Here is an 18,374-nt window from a genome sequence, read left to right on the forward strand (position 1 = left end):
GTGGCGCACTGGATAGTGCGCCGCTTGGGAAGCGCGGTGGCGCTCCCGTCCGAGGGTTCGGATCCCATATGCAGACCGGTTCCCGCTCACTGGCTGAGCGAGGCGCGGGAGCAACGCCGAGGCTTGCGATCCCGTTGCCGGTCCCCGGTCCGGTACGGGGGCAACACTGAGGGTTGCGATCCGTTGCCGGACACGGAAAAAAAGACAAAAGACAAAAAAAAAAAGCTTGCCACCCTGGATACAGAGGGCAGGAAATTGACCTTTATTTGTTCTCCTATTCCTACCTAACGACCAGACACATTGCAGTGTCCTTTCTTAAACCAAGAATAGGTCTTCTCACTGGGAGAATCATGGCCCTTGGAAGGGGGAATAATCCCAGCTTTCCTCACCATCCCCAGCTTGAGTTAGAAGGGACGTAATATGGAGTGGGAATAGGGGGGCTGAACAGTTCTCTTCTTCCCGAGTGTGAAAACACCTCTGCAAACAGATGCCCTTACATTGGCTACCTGGGTGTCAGTGTGGGGCTTATCCTCAAAGAAGAGTATTTTATGAGCTACCACAACTGGGAATTAACAGAAAGGGCTGACCACACAGAGTGGCAGAGCAAGCGTGCAGTTTATATTACATACGTGAACTCTGAACCTCTTCATTCTTCTCTCCTGCAGTTGAGGAATGAGCTGCAGCAACGGATGCACGACCGACGACTGAGAGGACATGAACACACACAGGATGAGCACAGTGGCGTCTCAGCATCGGGCATAAACACGGCTGCCTGTCAGTTTTTGTTTTTCCCCACTATACTTGTCCCAGACAAAAAGGAAAATTGAAGACAATATATAAGGCAGCCCTCTGTGAATACTTCAAAGAACTGCGGAGAATAAGCCAAGAGACGGAATAAAATTTGGTAGCTCCACGCTAGGATTTTTGTTGTCTTGTTGAAGACGCACTTTCCTGAGGGCCTCGGCTCTCTCGTCAGCTGCACACAAGTAAAACCTCTCATTGCATCTTCAAGAGGCAAAAAACAGTCTGTCTGCTTCCAGACTTACTCAAAATGATTTGGGCCAGATGAAACTAACTCTGTATCAGTTTTCCATTATGAACATGTTTATCTGGAAGGTCACACTAACACAGTCCAGTAATCTCCTTTATAAATTATATATTTAAAACTGAAACATAAGGAGCAAGACAACAGGAGACACAAAAATGACAATGTGTTCTTGATAGTGAAAAATGTGACTAAGATACAGTTTCTCAAAATGTAAACATGCCAAGTAGGAGAAAATGAAAGCACACTTCAGACATGTAGCTACCTGATATGGTTGCATTTTTTAAAAGATATGGCTTGAATTGTGACTTCTCACTAATATTAAATTTATTTATCAAATGGATTAGTTTGAGCCCTATATAATGGTTGTCTGTTAACCAGTTCAACTTGTATTTGGTATAAAGCCAATATAACCTAACTTCCAATTCCTTGTATATAAGAATATTCCATGTGATAAACATTTAAAACTGAATTTTAGTTTACAGTTACCTTTCCACCGGTATGCACATGTTTAAAACACACTATACTCTTCATTCCCTAAATTGGTTCCTGGTAGTAAATCACAAGCTTAGAAAGAATATTATAGTCAAATAATTACTAAGTATTCTAGACTGAAACACCAAAGTAGGTTGGTTAGCATTTTTTAAATCCATGCATACAAAAAGAAAAACTACCACTAAAACCATATGATGTTTGAGGTGAACTAAATTCAGTTTACTGGTTTCTGAATCTTACAAAGTAAATTCTCATATTAAATGGCCAATTACTAATAAGGAGATCTTAGGAATAGAAAAAGATATTTCTAGCTGTATTTTATTACATTTTTGACAATCTTTTTGACATCTTTAAAAATAATTCTTAAAATGCCTTTAAATGAAACTTTCTCCTTTGCATTGATTACCACCTGAAAAAATATGTTTTGAATTTTCTGTTTCATTTACTGCTACATTTCTAGTATCTAGAATTGCACCTGGCACATAGTAGATACTCAGTAAATAATTATTGAATAAATAAATGAATAAATTTAATGTACATGTAGTTATTAAAATATAAAATAAATGTACAGTAAATATTGAATTCCATTTGTTCATCTAGATATAAACTTTCAAAGTAAAAAAACCCGAATTTTGATCTAGTCTTAGTAGATAAACTGCAAAAATAGGTGTTTTTTTTAAAACAAATAATAGTGATTACTAATAAGTAGTGGTTCTGCAACTTACCACAACATTTGAATTGCCCAACTTCTGTGTCTTCGAATAATGAAATAAGAACTGTTTTTTTAAAAAAAGTAATGAGTTTTACTATAAAAGATTAGTGGTTTCCTGTATTATTTTTTAATGTGTATATTTATAAAAATCATCTTACCCTTTTGGTATTATCTTTTTCATCTTGTTCCTATTGAAAGATATATATATATCACTATATTATACATATTATAAAATTCTGATATATATTATATAAGTAAACAATTTATACTGTTATAAAATTATATCATAATTTAAAACATGACACATATATAAAATACAAACTGAAATTAGTTAAGCATCTGTTGTTCTAAAAATAAGCAGGAAATTAAATACTGTTTACAATAAAAATGTGAACAAAAATCTTTACTACAACATTATTCATAAGAGTAAAATATTGGAAACATACTAAACGTACAACAGTTATTGGATTGGGAAACTATGATATAATCACAATGGAATACTGAGAGAAAAAGACTAAAAGAATCATATCAAAATATTTGTACTTGTCACTAAATAATAAGATTATGAGCTATTTTTGCTTTCTTCAATAAATTTTTCTACATTCCTCTCTCTTCAAAAATTTATGTTTTTAAAGAGTCATCTCATTCCTTTTTTCTTGTTCTTTCTTGTTCTCATTTGCTTTGAATACAAAAGGAAGATCATAGATAAATACCACTGTCATTTCTTTTACCTTAATTAAGAAAAAAAAAATCAAATAAGTTTTCTGGAAAATGTTGCCATTAAAAACAATGGATAAATATACAGTTGCAAACACAGCTTATTTAGTTTTGGAAAACATATATACTTTCAAACTATCAAGGTTTCTTTCTTTGAATTATTGTATATGCAAGTATGGACATCAGAGTATACCAATGATCACAGTTTGGATTAGAATTGAGAACGAAAAACATAATGCTAAGCCTAAGGGTCTTACCTTTACTAGAGCAATTGTCAAATAAGTTCACCCAGAAGATACAGAATATAAAAGGAGGTGTGGTGCTTATGCTATTTTTCAAGTTCCCACCTATCCTCCCTTCAGAACAAAAAGTTCTCACAGAAGGATCAAATAATTTTAATAAGAAACAAAGACACAAAAGAATATAATTTTCAAACTGACATTGACAATACAGTTTGTCTTTTTTGCATTCTTAATGTCCTACTCTCTAAGAAAGTATAATATCCTTATGTCCAAGCCATAAGGTATGTTTAGCAGCCTGGAAAGATGCATCTGTTCTCCAATGTAGCATGAGTCAAGGAGAGAAACAGAGCCAACAAAACCCCAAATTCTTCTCATCAGACTGGATCACATTTTATACTTGAGAGGGACATATGACTTCCTAATGAAATGATTATAAACTCCATTAATATGACCCTAAATTCTCAGACATCAGTGAAACTGAAGTATTTGCTTCTTACCCGAAATCAATTTCTCTTCTTCCCCCCTCTTGACATAACTTCCTAAATTGGGCATATTTTCTTCCAGGAGGAAGTCCAAGAAATTTTGGGGCAGTTTTTGCCTATAAATAAAACACTATTTCAACCTTACCTGAGGCTTTGGTAGAATCCTCATAATTGCAAAGCACAGCTCCTCCAGTGCACTGGATGCCTGATGGAAATGAGAAGATATACAAGCTATGCTTCTGCTTGAACAATATTTGCATAGAAGATACAACTGTGAAATGTTATGAGCACAAGGATATATAAGCCAACTACCTTCTTGTGAAAAAAAATCCTTCTTGTAGACCATTGAAACTGTTGGAATCCCTTTATTTCTCTCATGACACAAAGTTGGCTGCTAAAAATAAAAACTTCCTTCCAACCAGGTAAAAAATGTTATGTACTGTATACAGGCAAGGATGAAGGCTTCCACTGTGGTGCAGATACAGAGTTTTCAGCACTTCCTAAGATATCATGAAATTCTATGACAGAGTAATCAGGGCAATGCCAAAAGAGGGATTATTCTTCCCAGCTTGTAGCAAAATCTGCATCTACATGCCAAAGCTGTGAGCCTAGCTGAATATTACTCATTATTGGCTAATTTGAAAATCTTGCAACTGCTCGCAGACAATGGGAACTGGAGGAGAGGAAGCCATGCACGGTGCACCTAATCTGAGTACCACCCTTCCAGGTGCTGACTGCACACCCCAGGATCAGGTTTTTCAAAGATTGAGCACAGAAGTAGGGCAGGGCTCCTTGTGGTTAGCAGCCAGCTGGGCGTGGTAAGGAACAGCACAAATGGACAAGCAGGGGCAAAACTTGCTTTGCACAGAATTTAGCATGGTAATACCATAAACAATTGATTGCTTAACAAATGTATTTTGGAAGTAACAAAGAGGGGGAACGGTGGGGGCACTATAATTAGTGGTTAAAAGCATGGGCTATGAAGTTGGGCAGCCTGCATCTCTACAGTGCAAATTCCATTTCTACTCTTTATGAGCTGTGTTATCTTGGGCTGGATACCTAACCTCTCTAAACATCAGTTTCTTCAGCCATAAATCAGGGATGACATCACTGCAGAGTGTTCTTGGAAGGATTAAATGTAGGTAGAGTTCTTAGATTTGCTTTATAGCTTGTATTACTCTTAATTTAGAAGATACATGAAAAGGATTGTTCAGGGACACCAATATTCTCACCCTTTGAACAACGATGCATACTTAACATGGTTGATTATGGTTAGGGATACAACTCTTAATTTAGAAGATACATGAAAAGGATTGTTCAGGGACACCGATATTCTCACCCTTTGAACAACGATGCATACTTAACATGGTTGATTATGGTTAGGGATACAATTAGAGTTGAGACATAGTTTCTCTATGCATCCTTCCTAGCAGCAGAGATCTGCTTTGTTCTCTTCATTCCATTTGTTTGCCTGCGATGCAAATCGTTGTGATATTTATTAATAATGGCTCAAATTTATATAGTGCTTCAACAAATTACAAACATTTTCATATACATAATTTGCATTCTGTCATTAAACACAACTGTAAGTTATATAAGACAGAAATTGTTATTTTCATGTATTGAGGAAATGAAGTTTTAAGAGACTTGCCCAATACCACACATGGCTAGTAGCTGGTAGAGTGTGGCCTAGGAGTTAGGTCTTCTGACCTGTAGATATTCCTGTGCCACACTAGTATTGCCTGTTATGCCTGTAGCTGGGAGTTGGATGAGAGAAAAAGCAGAGTGTGAACACTGATACATCCTTTCTCACTTGTTCTGCTTCAGGGCTGGGTACACAGGTCACTCCATCAAAATCTGGAAATAAAGTCCCTAAACTTCCTTTTTTGGTCCATTTTGAAATGCTAAAAAATACAAAACAACAAAAAGAAAATATCTAGTGATGTCATGTGTCAAAGATATATCTCAATTTGAAGAAGAATAAGTTCACATATACGAGTTGTTTTTCCTTAGAAAACAGTTTCTAGACCAGATGAGGCTTGGCAATTTGACTGAAAAAGTTTCAGAACAAATGCATTTTCTCCAGCTCCTCTTTACCAGAAGCTATTATTCTCAACTGTACTTTGAAGATTTTTCATATATGAAATTTTTAATTTAATTTTTTTTATATATAGACCTTAAAGATCCTTCATTTTCTATTTGGTAAAAATGTTTTAAAGCACTGTTCAGATAATCACATAAATAATAAGTTACTGTGAAATTTAATGATGTTTTAAAAATGTATCAAATTGTATTACAATTTACATTATAAATATGAAACATTCAAAGGGTAAATTTACCAAGCTTTTCTTAAAAGGTGCACAGTACTGAAATTCTATAAAAGGTTAGTTTATCTTGATCTATGGGGTTTAAGTGAGTACTTTAAAATTCATCCTCCTAGTACTATAGAAATAAAAGTCATTCTGAGTATGTTCCTGAATTTTAAATACAATATAAATGCTTGTATGCTGATTAATATCCATCTCATGTTATACATCCATCAATGCTCCTCAAGTAATTTGAGATAGTGTCCAAAAATGTCATCTATTGTGATCTTGGTCTTGCAGTACTATATAATGCCTGTAACTCTCTGCAGGTGATTCTCTGCAATCTGCAGATTGGTTTGAGGCAGGAGAGATATAGCACTATACAAGGGTGCCTCTTCACACCAGCAGGATAACATTCTGGAAGGACTGTGGAGACAGGAGCCTGGGCACCTTGGCCAGACTATGTACGAAGTACGCCCCCCACACACAGCTGATGGCTCTGAAAGACAAAGCCAGGAGCCTCGACTGAGCCCTATTCTCAAGAGACTAGTGGTACTGAATAAGAAAGTCAAGATACGAAGACTAACTCTGCTCTCCCTGCTCTCATAGAGCTGTAGACAGAAGTAGCAGCATCCAGTAAAGACAATGTAAGCAGAACACACTATTTCCCACTCCTCATGTTTCCATGCAGAGGAGCTAGACTAGCACTCCTGACCCCTCTCTCTATCCCTCTCTTTAACCCTTTCCTATGGTTAGAGAAGTGAGCTCTCTGATAGGTGAATTGGGAGGGGGAAGTTGGGCATGCTCAGTTCAATTCTTTCCTCGTAGGGAGGCACTCTGGCTGGCTGTTCTTGTCTGGTCTCTGCCCTGTGGCTGGGAACCTGACTGGTGGGAAGCCAAGAGTCACTGTCTGAGACTTGCAAGCAAGTTTAATTCTGGGAGCAGTGTTAGCAGACACACTTGGCATCATATCTAAAGCCACATTCACGAATTGACTTTTCAGTTCTAATGATGATACTTTGATCTCCATAAGTCTGACATAAATTTTCCTGCCGGTGGGTTTCAAACTCAATTGGGGGATAGGATATTAGCCCCCAAATACAGTGATACATACAGTATTTTTAATTTAACACAGAATTTGATTGTGAAATTAGCATTTTAATTTGACATACCATAATTTCTAAAATTCTTGTATATTAACTGTAAATCCATTTTATTTAGAGATAAAAGTCCTAGCACTCTACAACATAAGCCCATAGTATTGATTATTACCTGCAGATGATGTAATAATATCTAATATATGGACATGCTTTATTGAGTCCATAAAGGTCCAACGGGAAAAATGGAGAATTTCACCACTACATAAAATGCCTACATTATTATAAAACACTTCTAATTGAAGTTACCTGAGGCTGGGAATCAATGTACAGAAAAGAGGAACAAGCATCATCTATCTGTAGAAAACAAAAATGTCAGTTACATCCTGGAAGTAGACAAAATAGAAAGTAGATTTGACAAAGTCAAGTTACGTATATAAAATTCATCAAAGTTTCATGATAGCTGAAGACTCTGGATTTGGAAGAGAGGAGGCTCTAAAACTATAAGAAAGTACTGGAATTGGGATTTCCCCAAGATTCACTCCCAGCCACAGGCGTGCATGTCCCCAACAACAGTTGATAGGGATCATCACAGAGTATAAAGATGACTCAAACATCGAGGGAAAGAACTCCTGGTGTTATTCAGCCTGAAAAATGTGAGAAGTAACTAAAGACTGGCCTTGAAATTAAGGAGCACCTTCAGTTATCACGTGGTTATTATTTATTATTTACTTACTACACATGAATCTAATGTCATCTAAATTAACATGATAATAGCATGATAAACAGCATACAGGAAAAACTCTTAAAACAGCCTAGGCAATCCACCAATTCTCTACCAGAACTCTATAAAAGAGTTCTATTTTATAATGAAGATTTATTGAACTACAGTCAGCAACTAGCTATTCTCAGCCTCTATCCTAAACCGAAAGCTTGAGAGACTTTAAACTGTAGTATAAGATTTATATTAATCATAAAAAATCTGTGCTGAGAAGTTAAGCACTAAGCTGGATATCTGGAGTTGTTTATGGCATTTATTTCTTTGGTGGCCTTTTAAAATGGGACTGGAAAAAAATGGTACTGATTCTCGTTAGTCTGGAATGATGTAGATTGAGTCCTGTTAATGGCATAACATCGTAGAGACCCCTTCCAGTCCCAGAATTCTTTGTCGATCAGTTAAACTTAAATCTTATTCTCACATCAAACTGAAGGGGAGGATTATTGTACTTTTCAGTTGTAATTTCTCAAGCTCCTAATTGCTTCCAAGTTGAACATGTCCTAAAATATATGATTCTCTAATTTAGAAAATAACCAAGGTAAACAACATTACAGCAAAGCATAAGCTTATGTCTTACTCCTTTCTATTCTCACAGAACCTGTCATCTTCTCTATACATCACCAAAACTTGGGAATTGTTTTATTTTACTCGTCCCTTGTGCCCACCCACCTGCTCCCTCTTCCATGCCACACAAACCCAGAATCATGGATACAAAGACACACACCCATGTACACACACAGTGACAAACTTCTTGAGGGCAGGGGCTATGTCACATATAACTTGCCCAGAATAAGTTTTCAATAAAAATTCTTTAATTAAATTAACTTGAACTTGTGAAAAAAATAAAAAGGAAGAAAACTGAGAGGGGAAAAGCCAAAAAGATACCCTTTTAAGCTCTGAATTTTGACCAGTGCTTAATACATCATCCCCAAAGGTTCTCATGTTTGCTTTAGTAGCTCAGGAGAAAGTGGTTCCTCCTGCCCTTTTTGCAGTGTGTAGTTATCTGAAGACATTACACATTCAAGGGCAAAGGCCAGTTGGCCCATCTATTTGAGGTGGCCTGTGTCCAAGAACATAGAACCCTTGAAACCCAGGACTAACTAATCAGTGCATCAACATCACTTGAATAAAAACATCAGAATAAAAAAACAATTAATCAAATTAGGAGACACCTGCAAAGCTTTTCAGTCTTTGTTCTCTTTTCTTTGAAAGGCATAACACTGCTCCCCACTTTCCATTTGGGTGAGAATTTGTTCTTTTCACTCAGGTAATGGCTCTAATGGTTTCAAGTGCCATGAACTGCTTTTGAGAACTCTGTAGTTCTTTGGTGAATCAATTTGAAAATGGTTAGGTCTCTAGATAAGGCTAGGAAAATATGAGTTTCTAGTGTCTGTAACTTTTTAAAAATAAAGTAGAAAAATTAACTATATGTTTTCAGCATCTTAAGTTTTTAAAATATCTTTTTATGTAAAAGAATTTATAGTGCTTTCACAACTCTGATTTTCTTCCAGAATTATCATCTAAAATATTTTCCCACAGAATTTCCCTGGAAATATAGATGATTCCTAGCTAAAATAAATGTTTATGTATTATACATTAATACACGTTGTCTAAATCATTCTTAATGTTGTTTACATTTCCAGCATGTATTCTGATATTCTACTAAGGCAAAGACCATTATAATAGACTATGAACTTCTATACTATTAAAAACTGTTTTGTACTTGGCATCTTTTCCCTTATGTATTTTGTTGGGGGTGGCCTAGGTACAAAGGGTGTTCTCCTCGGTTCATAGCTCACTATCATCATTAGCTACATTTTACTTATTTATTTATTCTTTTTCATATTTCCAATTCTTACTCCCATTCCATCCTCCTATAGGCAACTCTTCTAATGTATTTGATATGTATCCTCCATTTGCATATGTTTTTGTAAATTCTGTATTGCTTTTTTTGTGCATGTATGGTATTTTTCTTACCTTTTTTTCACTTACCACTATCCTTTGAGATCTATCCATGTTGCTGGGTGTACATCGGGTATGTTGTTTCTAACTGTTGTAGAGTACTCTATAATGTATACCCACCACATATTGCCTATCTACTCCCCAGTGATGGACAGATGGGTCCCCCCCCCAATTCCTTCCATTATAAACAAAGCTGTAATCAATGTCCTGGTATGATTACTATTTTCTCTGCATATGCATCTGTAGAATATCTTTGGGCTCTATACTCAGGAGAGGGAATGCTGGATCATAGGGCTCTCTAGGTTTTCCAGAAGGCTCCAGTTGACACTCTAACCAGCAATGCACGAGGGTTTGTATACCCTACATCCATGCTAAAACTTGCCATTAAATAGATTCCAATTTTTTGCCAGTCTAATGGGTGGAAAGTGACCTTTCTTTATCGTCCTAATTTACATTTTATTGTTATTAATAAATTTGAGTATCTTTTTATATCCTTGTTGGGCTTTTGGGCTTCCTCTTTTATAGATTGTCTGTTCTAATCCTTTTGACTATTTTAATCTAGGATTATGAACTATATCCATTTGATTTGATAGTGTCTTACACATTCTAGAAAAGCAATCCCTTATCAGTACTAGACATTGTTAATATCTTCTTTCAAAGGCTTTTACCTTTTCCATGGAATCCTTTGTAGAAAGAAATCTTTACTTTTTTTTTTTTCCCTTTTTGTCTTTTTTCGTGACTGGTAACGGGATCGCAACCCTCAGTGTCGTGCCCATACCGCGACCGGCAATGGGATCACAATCCTCAGTGTCGCACCTGCACCGCGCTCAACCAGTGATCGGACCGGTCTCTATATGGGATCCGAACCCTTGGCGGGAGCACCGCCACGCTCCCAAGCGCCGCACTCTACTGAGTGCGCCACCGGGCCGGCCCAGAAATCTTTACTTTTAATGTAATCCAATTCATTATATTTTTGGCCTTATGATTAATATAAGGGTACTTCAAAAAGTTTGTGGAAAAATAGATTTAAAAGACAATATGAATCTTTCCATGAACTTATTGAAATACCCTCATATTTGAAGTTTTGTTTAAGAAGTTTTCCTGCTCCTAGCTCACAAAGATATTGTTCTACATTATCTTCTATTAACTATATAATTCACCCTTTATATTTAGGTCTTTAATCCATCTGCATCCCATTTTCCTCCACACTGCAAGCCAGTTTCTCAACCCTCATTTGCCAATCTGTTTTTCCCCCATTAAGTTTTAATGTTATTTTTTATTGTAGGTTAATTTTATGTGTGTGTATATCTGCCTTAGGTTGGGTTCTCCCCAGAAAAAGACCTTGCAATAAGGATGTGAACGCAAGCAGATCATTTCAAAGATGATCCAAGATGTACTGGGAGAAGAGTGGAGAAGTAAAAAGGGAAGAAAAGGAATCCAATAAAGGGTATGTTTTCGAGCAGGTTACCACTGTGAATAACTGGGGCTCAATCTGTCTGAGGAACTCTGGAAGACAGTGTAGAACACTTCTCAGAGTTATCCCAACTGAGAGTTGAGGCAACTAAGGTATTTGTCCACCAATTCTCTTCGGTCACCAATTGAGGGCTACTCTCAGGGGTGGGGACATTTACTCCCAGGCACTTCTAGATGGCTCCATACACAGGCAGGAAAGGCAGAACCACAGATGCAATTAGAAACACTGGGACGCAGCAAGGACAGCCTATCCGCCCCCCAATCAGCACAGGACCGCTCAGAGGAGAACGTTTGGGAATGCAGTTCGATGAAAAACTCAGGCCCAGATCAGAGTTTCTACACAACCCAGGTGCACTGAGTATCTGGAGAGCCAGAAGTACCTGTAAGGTCAACCAATAACCCCTGAACTGCACAAAAAGTCTTCCCTAAGGAAACAGCAGCAAGGCAGCAATTTAGCTAAACCACACAGCTCAAGTACTGGTTCCCACAGGAAGTTCCCCTGTGTTAGAGGCAAGCAAAGGACAAAAACTTAGTTCTGGCCCAGGCACACCACGAATGCCTTGGGGCCCACCAGGGGACATGAGGCATGGAGCCAGGGGCAGGACCCCCACCGACAACCACTCACACTGCCAGCACCTTGGGGCCCCACCCAGGAACCCGAGGATTAGAGCCAGGGACTGGACCCCACTCCCACATACAGGCACATCACCAATGCCTAGGGGCCCACCTGGGGACCCAGGGTTAGCATCCAGGGACCGGACCCCCTTCCCACAGCCAGGCATGCTGTGACAGTGTCTCAGGGCCCACCCAAGGACCCGAGGCATGGAGAAGGAAACCGGGCCACCCTCCCACAACCAGGCACACTCTGCAAGCACCTTGGGGCCTGCCCTGGGACCCGGGGCATGGAGAAGGGGACTGGATCCCCTTCCCAAAACCAGGCACCCTGTGCCAGCACCTCGGGGCCTGTGCTGGGACCCAGGGTGTGGAGAAAGGGACCAGACCCGTCTCCCACAACCAGGAACACTGCACCAGTGCCTTGGGGCCTGCCCATGGACCTGAGGCATGGAGAGGGGGACTGGACCCCCCTCCCACAACCAGGCACCCCTCGCCAGCACCTCGGGGCCTGCCCAGGGATCTGGGGCATGGAGAAGGGGACCAGACCCCCCTCCCACAACCAGGCACATGATGCCAGCGCCTGGGGACCCACTGGGAGACCCAGGGCATGGAACCAGGGATCAGACATTCTCCACAACCCGGCACACTGCCAGCACCACAGAGCAGGCCAAAAACATCTCCTCCATGTGGGTGGCCCACCACAGCCACCACGATAACCATGGCTGCTGCAAAGGTGGCTAGATGCCACAACCACCACACAGATGGTCTGCCAGCCACGGGAGTGAGTTGACACAAGGCAATTCACCAGCAGAGACATCTGAAAGGAGAAGGATGTCTGTCTCCACAGAGCCCACTTCATAGTGATGGAAGAGACATCTGCTCTATGATAGTATTGGGGGACTTGGCCATGCCTCTCAGCATTGGACAGATCATTTGGGCAGCAAATCAACAGAGTAACCATTATTCTTTCAGAGGGAGAGAAGAAATCTAGGGTGATTAGAGGGGAGTGGGGAGGGAAAGAAGGATGGGGGGATTGGACAAGGAACATAAAGAATAATTATGATTTGTAACAGTATATATGCTAGTAATATTGATTTGTTCAACATATCTCAATGTTGAACCCCAAAAATATGTATAATCAATTTTGATTCAATAAAAATTTTAAAAAAAGAAAAAATCCAATCTGAAAATCCCTTCCTGTCTTTTAAGTGGTATATTATAGCACATTAACATTTACTGTAACTACGCTTTTATTAGAACTTATTTCTACCTTCTTACTTTACCATTTACTGTACCTTTATTTCATTTCATCTTTCCTTCTCTTTTATTTAATAGAAATAATAATTCTGAATGTTATGTCTGAATAGTACGACATCAGAATATTGGTAAAATCATAGTTGCCCCAAAGCTCAATTATATTATTTTAATTTCAAAGAAAGGTAAAGTTTCCACTCATTTGTGTGAGAATAATTCTTTACCTCATTCCACAACTGTAGTTCTTGTTCGGGCTGTAATCCTTGAGGTAACATTGGAAAACCTAAAAATAAGTTATATGCATGTGTTAATTTTATAATGTTTTTTCTGAAATCAAGTATCTATATATAATCCTTTTTCAGATGCCATTTCTCAATTTTTACCATATATCACTGCCCACCTATTTCAAGTAGATATTTCAGCATTTGACTTAGTACAAGGAGACATAATTATTAAATGAACATTAATAACATTACAAAGACATTACTCTCAAGAATACATTACTTATATATCTACATAATAACTTGTACACAGATGTTTATAGCAGCATTATTCACACTAGCTCAAAGTAGAAACAATCCAAATGTCCATCAACTGGTGAAGAGTTAAACAAAATGTGGTATATCCATACAATGAAATACTAATCAGGCATAAAAAGTAATAAACTAAACAACATATGCTATAACATGGATAAACTTCAGAAACATTATAGTAAATCAAATAAGCCAGATAAAAGACCAAATATTGTATGATTCAATTAAGTGAAATGTCTATAAAAGGCAAATCTATAATAGAAAAATTAGTAGCTACCTGAGGCTAGTGGTCAGAATGGAGATTGATTGTAAATGGACATAACAGATCTTTTAAGTGAAATGTCTATAAAAGGCAAATCTATAATAGAAAAATTAATAGCTACCTGAGGCTAGTGGTCAGAATGGAGATTGATTGTAAATGGACATAACAGATCTTTTGAGGCTGATGGAAACATTCTAAAATTGTATTATGATAGCTGCACAATTCTGAGTCTACTAAAAAATCACTGAATTGTATCTTTAAAACAGGTGAATTTTACAGTATATAAATTATATTACAACAAAAATTTTTTTAAAAAAGGATTACTTGTTAGGGCCTTAATTATTATTGAAATAAAAATGTTACCTAGCTTCCAACCTCTAAAATAATATTTTCTCCTTGGTTTAATTTTCTAATTCATACTATGAAATTTATTTATATTGTCTCAGTGTTTTCAGTTTTTTATGACTATTTAAATATAATTAATATTTATTTTCTTATAGGTATACATTTATTTTTACTAAATCAAGAAAAATTACATTTATCTCTACCAAAATCAAGAAACATTACATTTATCTTTACCAAAATCAAGAAAATGTCCTGAACTAAAAGGCTGTAAATTTTTTTTAAGATTTAACATGTAGCAAAATTAAACACTTTAAAAAATAGGCTTAAGGAAGAGAACTTTTTAAAAAATAATAATAAAATAGTACCTACTAACACTGATTGAGCATTACTGGACACCAGATACTATGCTACCAACCTCTCAAGACAGATATTATGATGATGATGATGATGATGATTATTATTCCCGTTTTAAGATGAGGAAACTGTAGGAAGGAGGGATTCAGTAATTTGTCTAAGGTCACCTAAAAAGATACATAGCAGAGGCAGGTTTCAAACCAAGTCTGGCTGACTCCAAATCCTGATATAACTTTCTTCCCTAATTCTACCATTTTTTAGTCAAGTCTTGCCTTGAGTTCACACAAGTTTTTACTGTTATTCCATTTAAACTCTAATATTACCTGTAATTAACTATATTTTCTGAGGTACTGAATATTTGAAATAACTTACAGGGGTCATGTAGTCCGTAGTAGAGAATTGATTTATTTCAGAACTTGAATCCCCCTTTCATGGGACAACTACTCAAGGTGGGTAAACAATCTTACACACTTCTCAATTATGTATTTCCCACCCTACCACAAACATATATCCCAAAGTCACAGTTGTCTGGAGGATCACACTCTGAGCTCATTCTGTCTTCAGGAAGGGATAAAGCCGTGCTTCTCCAATTTTCATATAAAGCACCTGGTGATCTTACTAAATGAGATTGTTGGACAGGGCATTCCTGCTTAAAGAATGCCATTTCATATTCTTAAACTCCTGACCATCCCCCACCCACCAGTAAAAGTTGAAGCTTCCACCTCTACTTTACTGCATTGGGCCACACTGCCTCACCAAGACCATTGAGAGTTTGCCTCCTTCCATGTCCCAAGCTTGCACAGGCCACTCAGAAATTGCCATTATGCCTAACTTAGTCCCAAGCACTTACGTAAAATCAAAAAGGGGTACTTTGTTGCCCTTCCACAAAACATGTAAATACAGTCTCAGGGTAAAAAGACTAAAGAGGCCAAAATAAAAAATATATATATTTTTCTATAATTTATAGAAAACCACTAATATCCACTGATATCCTATGACTGAACTCAAATGTAAAGGGAAATTTTTTTTTTTTACCTTTGTTGGTTAACTAGTGTTGATGTGATTTTCCTTCCAAGATGCCTGGATGATACCAAAGAGCAGTATTTAGGTTATTTTCCATATTTTCAGACAGTGCCACTATCTTCTACATCACAAAAACTGCACTGTTTTTGATCGGTTTCATTGAGATATTTATATATACTTCAGTGCTATCCAATAAAGTGAAATCTTCAATCTTATACAATATACTTGATGCAAATAATATGGACAGACAACTTTTACATCTGTAAACACACCATGTGTAAGAGAAAGAAAAACAGATCTGATTATTCTAAAAGTGATTCCAATTTTCTTTTCTCATTGCTAGTACCTAACCAGTGTAGGAGTGGGAAAGTGAGAAATCATTACTCCTGACTGAAAGTTAAGAATTATTCAATGAGCAAGGGACTGGGGTAGGAAAAGATACTCTAATTTAGTCTTGGGCATTTGATCACTTATTGTCACAGGCAAAATCAAGTGATAGTTTGCTGCAGATATACAAAATGTGTTCCTCTTACAGGAAATTTCCTCCTTTACTTCCACAATGTTTTCTTAATAGTAAACTGTTTCCATCTACCGAACCTATGCCTGGCCCTTTATCTTCTCATTGTATTGGATGTTCTGCTAATTCATTTTTTGCCGAGGATGCGACACTTATTGACACTCTTTTACTTTCTTCTGGCTTTGTGACATTTGCTGTTTTTAGATACACCCAGTTACATCTTGCATACTAAGTGATCTTGTAGACTATCTCTAGTTTCACTTATGTATGTCATGTGTCCTCCCAGTGCCATCATTAGGGACTCAGGACCAGGGCAGATCACAAAGTATATTTATCTTCTCCCCTATCCACGACATTTTTACAGAGATAAAATTAGTTTTTTGGTATTAAGAACAGGTCTGAAGGGGAAAGAAGAAATAAAATGACAGTCTGGGGGGTCTCTGGGTAGTGAAGGAGGCGTCTCATCCTTTTGCCTGAAAAATATTAGGAATATTGATGAGACGACTGGTCAGCTAGCCAGCAGATATGCTCTTTTGGAAATAAAACCCAAGTCTCGTTTTTTTTTTTAGGAACCAGCTGCTGCCTTCCATAGTTACTGCTCAATCACCAGCAGCCTGAACCCCTCCCCACGCAGTTGTTATCTCCCACCCATGCAAAAATCACGGCAGCATATAGCATGTGCACATTTTCTTTACTTTTAAAACTATTATCTGCTTCCTTAAGAAGGTAAAGATAACCATCCTAATTTTACCATAACAAATTTAAAATTGAAAAGGATGAACATTTACCTTGCATAAGTCATGTTGTTTCACTACTGGCTACGTGGAGAAGGCTTAGGTCTGCTAGCTTCTGATTGCCTAGATTTCAAAGCCAAATTTCCTTCCTTTTCAAGCAGGGGAGCCCCACTCACTCTCACACACACACATGCTCACAACCACCCAGGAAAAATCAAAACAATGAAAGAAGAGCACTAAAAATAAATAGAGTAGGAAAAGAATGATAGCCTCTGTTTCCCCATCTCTAACTGAGGGCTGGGCTACGCGCTCTGCAAGGTCTGTGCAGTTGTGATTTTTAAGTCCCCAGTTTTCTGAACAATGACGAAACAGTCTGCCCACTTTTATGTCACTGACAGGAGAGCAGAAGGAAGCTAAGAGAACCTGATGTCAAGCTAGAAAATTCATGGCGGTAGCAGAGCAGTGGCTGGCACTGGATGGGCCCCTGACTCAGAAGAGCTCAAGGACGAATGATGGTCCCCCCAAGTACCTGGACAGGTAACCTTTAGAGAACCAGGGAAGTGATCGTCCACTGGTACGTTTGCGCTCTGCTCTGCCTTGTCCCCGAAGCTTCAGACTTCACTCTCTGACCTTGCTTTTCCTATTTCTTTCCTCTAAATCAAGCTCAGGACGTCCCTGTTATCAAACCGCCTCTGTCTTCATTGGCCTTAGCCGTAGCACCGCCTGAAAGCCCGGGTTGCACGTTTGCCTCTCCAACTTTGTGTACTGATTAAGTCTGCATTCCTTTTCCTGATCTGGTGCCTGGAAACCTACGAGGCACAGAGCCCACTCTTTTCCCTTCTCAACGGCTAGAATGGAGTCCGGCTCACTGTCTGGGGTTATCTGAACAGAACACAAGCTCACTCACCTGAGAGCTGAGCACTCTCCCAAGCTTACCTCGCATCGGCAAGTGAAGTATCCATCTCCCTCTTGTTTTGCTTCAACCATCAAACCCTCCCATAATTGCAATCAAAGGGAAAGCATTTTAATTTTCACTATTTTAATTCCCGTTACCCCTGGGCCACGGGGGCTGGAAGTCACGACTCTAGTGGAGCCCGATAAGTTTCCAACAACCGCAGCCCGCTCCGCACCGGCTCTCGGCTGGGCGCCAACGCTCCGGGCCTGGGGAAAGCGCACGAGCCAGGTCACCCGCGCCTGCGCCTCTGGCTGCCCCGGGACGGCGACCCTCGCCTGTCGTCAAGGGCAAGAACCCGAGGGGGAGGTGGGTGCAGCAGCGGGGAGGCGCGAGAAGCGCGCGTGGCAGGACCGGGGAGGCGCGAGAAGCGCCCGTGGCAGGACCGGGGAGGCGCGGGGCTGTCCTACCTCGGCAGGCGCCCGCGCAGCAGGCGAGCAGCAGCAGCAGGAGCGGGGACGCCGCGGCCGCCTGTC

The 18,374-nt window shown here is 38.8% G+C and overlaps 1 protein-coding gene across 1 annotated transcript in view; it reads right to left on the minus strand.

Moving 5' to 3' along the window:
- The window catches only part of NMU (neuromedin U), a 28,049-nt gene that overhangs the window by 9,543 nt on the left and 132 nt on the right, over nucleotides 1-18,374 (minus strand). Inside the window, exons 2-8 of the mRNA XM_008572497.1 lie at nucleotides 18,309-18,369; nucleotides 13,403-13,461; nucleotides 7,406-7,453; nucleotides 3,839-3,898; nucleotides 2,411-2,440; nucleotides 2,266-2,316; nucleotides 630-704 (exon numbers count right to left, since the gene is read on the minus strand). Coding sequence (XP_008570719.1) covers nucleotides 630-704; nucleotides 2,266-2,316; nucleotides 2,411-2,440; nucleotides 3,839-3,898; nucleotides 7,406-7,453; nucleotides 13,403-13,461; nucleotides 18,309-18,369 — 384 coding nt within the window. The remainder of the gene's footprint in view (nucleotides 1-629; nucleotides 705-2,265; nucleotides 2,317-2,410; nucleotides 2,441-3,838; nucleotides 3,899-7,405; nucleotides 7,454-13,402; nucleotides 13,462-18,308; nucleotides 18,370-18,374) is intronic.

The sequence above is a fragment of the Galeopterus variegatus genome, unplaced genomic scaffold (assembly GCF_000696425.1).
Source record: "Galeopterus variegatus unplaced genomic scaffold, G_variegatus-3.0.2 Scaffold793, whole genome shotgun sequence".
Classification (NCBI taxonomy): domain Eukaryota; kingdom Metazoa; phylum Chordata; class Mammalia; order Dermoptera; family Cynocephalidae; genus Galeopterus; species Galeopterus variegatus.